General features: G+C 38.9%; 1 protein-coding gene across 1 annotated transcript in view; it reads right to left on the reverse strand.

The window, feature by feature from the left end:
* Positions 1-5,502, reverse strand: part of LOC149287220 (sperm-associated antigen 6-like) — a 57,724-nt gene extending 52,222 nt beyond the window's left edge. The window contains exons 1-2 of the mRNA XM_089493205.1: positions 5,478-5,502; positions 3,246-3,341 (exon numbers count right to left, since the gene is read on the reverse strand). Of these exons, the coding sequence (XP_089349331.1) occupies positions 3,246-3,341; positions 5,478-5,502 (121 nt within the window). The remainder of the gene's footprint in view (positions 1-3,245; positions 3,342-5,477) is intronic.
* Between the last annotated feature and the right edge of the window lie 2,104 nt (positions 5,503-7,606).

Raw genomic sequence — 7,606 nt, forward strand, 5'->3', positions numbered from 1 at the left:
GAGGAACTAAACTCCTACTTAACTTTAAATTCCCTTTTTTGTTGGTTTCATCCACCAAAATTGTTTTAATGTCATTCTTGGTCATCTAATTTATATGCTTGAGGATTTGATTTTACATAAACCATTGAACTGCAAACCAAGCGTTATTCACCTCCATTAAAGCCAATTATGGTTAGGACCAGTCCTTGAATCAAGTCAACTGGTTCTAAACCACTCCTTGCCACTTCCACCATTTGTCACCATCTACACAGTGCATTCTAGACACAATAGGCACATTTCCATTAGCATGTGTTGTGGCTACAACGAGATTGATGTAATTGTGCTATTTAAACCAAGAATCTTCAGGTATTCCATCCCTGCGGATGGTCCTTGTATGATGCACATATAAGAAAGCCGTTGACTTTCACACATGATATTAAATAAATTCAGCCAAGATCTCTGTCTTCACATTCTAAATTACATTTTGTTTTTATTATATATATTTGTATATTCTCCACTTGGAGAAAATGGCTAAATTGTCTCTTATTTTCCCTTCTCATAGAGCTCGCCATCTGAATTATTTTCATAGAAATACTGATCTCTCCTGTAAGGAAGCAACTACTTTGTAATTGCTTGAAAACCCTGGTGTGGATTCTCATACAAACAATAGGCACGATTTTTCATGCTGTCAGGTTCCTTCCTCTGATGCCCATCTCAGAGACAGCGATAACATATTTTTGGGTATTTGTTAGGCAGGGGTTGATCTCATGAAATGAAATTTAAAAGTCTTGGACATGGAAGTAGCTTTTTACCCAGGGGCCTTTTTTTTTGGGCCCAGCAGGGGATAAGATAATATAACAACCGGAGACAGAATAATAATATCCCAACTGCCTATATGAACAAAACAAATCAGAAAAGGGGCAGCAGCTAAAGTGAGTGGCTGGGAATACACCAAGGTTTTCAGGGATAATATTGGAAAGGAGAGATCCAGACCCACCAAAAAGAATAACAGACATGCTGATAACTGAAATTCCAACACTCTAATCTCACAGCCCAAGGGAAGACGTAACTTCAAATATGTGCAGGTTGTGAATACGAGCCGCAGTAACGTGACTTCATCTGACTTTAGTATTTTTATACCAGAGGTCTGGTAATAAGGAACATAGGAGAAAATTGCTAATTTGTATCACCTAATGTGCCAGAAAAAAAAAGTTACGGTTCCATTAAAGTCTGGTGTGGCACGCAGAAATGGTTAATACAGCCTAGCCAAGCGGCTGCACCAATCAGGAGTCAGATAAAACAGTCTTGTATTTTGCCTGTCCCTTTATATGAAATCCACGAGATCCATGCTATGCGGAGTGGTTGTTGTGACATGTTAACTTCGATATTGATGTAAGTAAAACTATACAGAGAAAGGCATCATCAGCATCATAAACACTACTTGCTAAGCATCTTCCTCCTGGATTGTGCGCATGCCACAGGCCCCCATCATTAAACACAGAGGTAAGTCTGGACTGGTGAAAGCGAGCAGGGGCAATGCTAGGCCCAGCAACCCTCCTGGACATGCTTGGCACCTGCATGGCACGCCTGGACTGGCTCTGTGAAAGCTGACCTCTGGTGGGAGGAGGGGCACAAAAATCTTCAAAATATGGATTACCATGGAGAGGATATACAATAAACCCACTAATGAAGTATACCGATACACAGATGGTATGATTTAAAGGTAAGTGAATGAATCAACAACATATCATGAGTATTGTAAGCACAGTCTTGCTGCATACAGGCTTCGTCAAGGAATACCAAGGTTTCTTTGCCTCTAGTACCACCCCCATCCATCTGAACTATGATCTCTTCAATCTGTTTAAGAAAAAACTATGAACGCTATTCTAGGCCAATACTCTCTGTTCAGGAAATAAACCAAATAACCCCTCCTCTGCCCTTTCAAATCTGCAGGGCTGTGAGCTACTTAGTACCCAAAAAAGATAAGATATCCAAAATGCTTTCCAAGATAAACAAATTCTTGATCAATATTAATAAACGGGATGTGTGGTTTTAATCTAAATCTTTGCATTTGTCTGTTTCTTTGCGAACAATAAAGATGATTTGCACAGCAAGCCGCTGAAGCGTTTCTCCGAGGCTTTTCTTGTTGTGCTAACTCAGTGAAAGAAAATGGTGAAAGACAATATTCAGATCCGTTCTGGGGAAAGAATGTTCCGTGTAGGATCCCAAATGTGTTTGATTTATAAATCAAAGGGAACCGAGGAAAAACAAACAAGCAGAAAAGGCACTCTATTTAAACATGCTGTGGGCACAGACCTACAAAGGGACGCAACAAAGCCATTTTATAGGGGAATAAAAACGAAGAAGTTCTTATGTGTCCTCCGACGGGAATGTCAATGTTTTATTGTTTTCTCGTGATATGCATATAAATGGATTTATCGGGCATCAAGAAGGCGATACAGTCCCATTAAAGTGTTGAATAGTAAGCTCACGAAAACAGGGCCTTCATCATATGTACTAGCATGGCTTATCTGTATTCATGTTTATTGGTAGTTTTGTATAGATTCCTATTTTAATCTGCTGACACCATAGAAAACATGACATGTAATGTACAGTTTCATGTATTCTAGTTTATAGAATATTAAAATATATTATCGATGGGATAGATGGGAGATAGGATAGATAGACAGGCATCTTGTTCCTTATATGTTGCTTGATGTCACCACTTTTGTCTTAATACTGATACACAAAAAGTCAATAGTATAAGGTCTTAAAAATATATTTACGTTTAGAAGAAAAATAGAGGCGTAGGTGTCAAGAAAGTTCATACCAAGTACACAAAGTGACGCTGGTCATAAGCACTGAAGGTCTGACTCATGGATAGCAAGAGAATTCTTGTTGAAACAAATTTATTGCTGGAGAAATGTAATTCTAATAAAAAACAATGCAGAAGTGGAACAGGGATGGGATATCAGCATTAGATTTGGAAGACACCACCTTCCTTCAAATGGTAGACAGCATGGTCATTAGACGCGAGGGCAGACTGAGGTGCATTGAGGAGTGAATAACTGATCTCCTAATCCTGAGTGATGAATTAGTTAGTCAAGGCGTGTTCTATGAAAGCAGCTATTTTACATCACGGTGATACAGGATAAGGTAGCTGCTTTGGGCTAACTCTACGCATACATGGCCCCATTTCCTTAAAACCGAGTGTGCTTAAGGATATCGATCTCTAACCCCCTCTAATAGAGTTGGCAGTCATTTACCTGCATTCTGTAACGTTTCGATGTTTTGGGGTCTTGTGGCAAGCTCTGCAACAGCTTGAACAAACTGGGTTCTGGCCCTCTGATACTGCTCGAACACTGTGGATAAAACAGATAAAAGGCTTTATAGCACAAATCACTCCCAAAAGGTATTGGTACCACGAGCTAAACATCTAGAAAAAGTAATAATCATACCTGGGAGCTTTCAAAGTGAGCTGACCGCGACACTCTTGCAATATTAACCCTTTAATAGCCCAGCGTGAAGATTCTATGTAGAGAGTTGCCAAATGTGTTAGCCAAATGGCTCTAATACTGATTCTCGTGGAGACCTTAACTTGCTATTATTTAAAGATACACTTAACTTTCAACCATAACATACTGCTAGCAAACGCATGAGCTGGCATTCTTAGATATCGGTGCAGAATAGGAAGGAGTCAGTCTCAGACTGTGTGACCCTGAAAATCTGTCCCTTCACCCTGAGAATCAGGATCAGACCCAGCGAGTTCCCAGGTCTGGTAATAATACAGTTTCTTAATCAAAGATAACAGTCGTGAAAACCTTACTTTTTATATAAGGTATGCCTAACCATGTTCGTAAGGATATAAAGTTTATCGTCACGTTAAGTACATCAACTGCACCTCAGCTGTGTGTTTCGGCCTGATTTACACCTCAGTACACGCTGAAGATCATTGAGGAAGAGCAGACCTTAAGCGCAGATAACCCCAGCGATGGCTCTCAACAGGGTGACACAGCTCCTTCTCCATCAGAATGCCAGCCCTGTTTTGGTAATAAGTAACTACAATGTCATTTGCTTGTATAGGCGTAAGTTGCTTTCACTGGCCTGTTAGTTAAAACCCTACCACAAGGGTGTCCAACCTGCGGCCCTCCAGCTGCTGCAGGACTACATATCCCATACTCCTCTGCCAGCCTCTTAGCTGAAAGAGCATTATGGGAGACGTAGGCCTGCTGCAGCTGGAGGGCCGCAAGTTGGACACAACCGCCCTACCCCCTCCCATGAAATGACAGTTTGAACTATATTGATGCTATTAGCGCTACGCGACCCGTCTAGTGGGATAGGATGCGGTAGGCTGCTGTCCTATAATAATCATAATAGTAAGAACGTCTGTCTTATTAAGGTTTCCTCTCTTACAAATCTGTCGTTTTCGAAGTCTGTAATAAAACACCTATAAGAAGACTTTTGCTACGGCTCCACTGTTTTTAACAACCTGGTGAGGGTCACAATTTTTATCCTTTCATTTTGCCATGATGAATGGAGTTGCCCCCCCCCCCAGTTGCAAAGAACCCCCAGAGCATGATATCATGATGGTTGCAGCTCCCAAAGTATTTTACATTTGAGAATGTCCTGTGTGAGTGTGACTCCATGAGTGTTTGTTTTTTTTTTATCTGCTATATTAATTAAGGCCCAGGTTATGTGGCCCCGTCTGAAAATTTAAAATCCAATTAAAAATTGGAGGAGAAAAAAAGGATCCAAATACTGTAGTTTATCTAAACTCAATAAGTAATCAGTATACTGGCTGTTACACTGTGCTGTTGTTCGGTGAAATGCTTGCGCCTGCCTGCACTCCTACAGGGTGTGTATTGAGTGCCTGCGTAACCATGGTCACCCCATGTCCTTAGCAGCACTAAATACACGGGTACAGGTTGGTTGCACTCGATCAGAAACTATACCTACATTCCTGGGTTTTTTAACTATAGGACAGTACATATTTCACATAATGTGTATATATTATATATATATATATACGACAAATTTTATATTACGATTAAGCTCCAAGACTCGAAACGTGTCAAGTTTACACCTCCCAATCACTGGGGCTATGGCACCTTAATAAATCATATTATCACACAGCCCATCTGTATTACATTAACACTCCGTATACACAAAGATATTACCGCTATAATAAAACATACGCGATAACCCAGTAAATATCTCACATTTCAAAACTACATTCTGAATCTAAAGTTTTTGTTATGTGATCCAGTAACTATAGGAAGCGATATATATATATAATATATAGTTTTTAACAACACAATTCATGTTTAATTGTAGAAAGGAAATATATGTTAAATGGTTGTTTATAAAAAGCCTAAAAATACTAATACTTTATGCATTATTGCATTACAGACAAAGAGCTATATATTTTAGCATAAATAAATATATACGAAGTGTATTTTTTAAGAGCGTATGAATATATATAAATATAGGGGATATACCTTGCAGGACCTGTCGCTGGCTCATGGCGCTTGTGGTTGGTGATAGCCCTAGAGTTGTCTGCCGCTACTTCAGTCTGTGAAACCGCTGTTAGTCTCTAGGATGCCGTACCACTAGCGCCTAAGTGTACACGTATCTATGGCAACATTACCGGAAGCGGACTTTCCCACGGGCTTTGTAATGATGAGGGGAGAGTTCAGAGACACGTGTAGAGCAGGCCACCCAGACGTAACCGCAGTTCACCTTTTGCTCATCCCCGCCTACAGCTTGAGATGGGCTGACCCAAGGCTTCAGGGCCAAGAGGGAGGGGGCTGCGTGTCGGTCGCTGTGGCAACAGTGGAAGGCGAGTCGAGCGTTTGGCGGTGAGGTCACGGAGGCGGTGACGTCAGGCGGGCAGAGCGGGCTTTTCTGTCTGCCGAGGTGGGAGAAAGGTGCGAAATGACGCAGTTAACACCGATAAAATCACCGGACTTGTAGTGAGGTTTTCTGGTAATTTAGTGTAAAAAGTTCCAATAAAACGAGTGAGCGGCCCGTGCGAGTTCCCTTCACGCGCTGCCATTCAGCAGATCACCCAGAGCGGCCTGTCATTTATATGGGCCATTAGCCCTTTTAAAACATGTGATATTAAATAAACGTGAATCCCTGGGAACCTGTGACCCTATAGATTTTACTGCGTTACAACTCCCATGACTCTCGGCGCTGACAGACTCCAACAACCACAGTTAATAACGTATATTATCAATTCCCTATACCAGGGTCCAATCTTATCTTAATCACGCTGTAAACACTTTAGTGCGTCATATTTGCGCTAATTGGCTCAATGATGTTATATCGCACAGTTGCTTAATGTTAATTAATTCCCCTCATACCGAAGCTCTAGGTCTCGGTAAAGGGCAGCAGTGGATTAGTTATTCCAAAGGACATTAAATATTTCAGAAAATATCTGCAAAGTAGTGAAGGGTTATAAAAACACATTCCACACCGCGTGTTTTTCCACGCGAAAAAAAACCCCTAGCAATTTGTGGACTGCAAATGAATACTGCATGGCTAGAGATGGTTTTTCAGTGTATGAAATGAGTGTAAATTATAATACAACTTAGTACTAAACTAGATCCTTAGATAAAAGGCACATAAAATAATATTAAATATAAATAATGTATAAATATATATAATTGTAGGTTCTATGTGACTTTTAAGATCTGCACAGTTGGGAATTTATTTAAATGGATGAATTGTAACAGTGTTTCCTGCAACCCAAACATGACAAAAATGGATCTGTTTTAAAAAGAAATGGCTGTAAATGGGATAGGTTCAGACAGCCATATATTATCCTTTATTTCTCTGCTACAACAGGGTCAAGTAAATATTAAGGCCTACTTAGGGATGCATTTTTATAACTTGCCTAAACATTTAGTATCAGTGACCGTAAAATTAGAACAAATTTAAGATATTTTTCATTAAAAGAAAATAAGTTATGTAATATAATTTATAAGAACACAATATACATTTTATACTAATATTTCCTTATAATACCTGTTATAATTCATTCAAAATAAATTCATGTCTCAGTTAGTGCGCATCATTTACTTTAACTAAATTGAGTTGGGAGTTTTTTTTCTGGACGAGGAATATTTGTAGATTGGTCACATTTTGCATTTTCTTTCTCTTTTACAATATGGGACAAATAAACATTTGCTTCATATATATAAATACACAACTACATAGAATTAACTGTAGCTAAGTTTTATTATGAATTTGTACAAACTATTTGCTCAGGCTTAACACAGAAAGTAGGAACCAAAGATTTCCCCATTGCATGTAGTTGATTTTGTTTTTTCTTAGTATTTCTGAAATAATATTTGAATTCCCAGATGTTTTCGTATTGTTATTTTTCCACAAATGGCGGTCCTTTAGGTAATATTCTGAGAAATAATGTAAGTGTTCCGATTTTCCTTTCAAACTTATTTTTGTTAAATCTATTCCATAACTTCCATAAGGGTAATGATATCCCCAATCTACAAAATTATTTATTATACTGAAATATCTGCAAAACAAGTTGTGTTTATGTATGTATGTATGTATATATATATATATATATATTTTATTTTTTTTATTATTATTACTATTATTA

Source organism: Sceloporus occidentalis, unplaced genomic scaffold (assembly GCF_023333645.1).
Source record: "Sceloporus occidentalis isolate IW3139 unplaced genomic scaffold, rSceOcc1.0.p SCAF_63, whole genome shotgun sequence".
Taxonomy (NCBI): domain Eukaryota; kingdom Metazoa; phylum Chordata; class Lepidosauria; order Squamata; family Phrynosomatidae; genus Sceloporus; species Sceloporus occidentalis.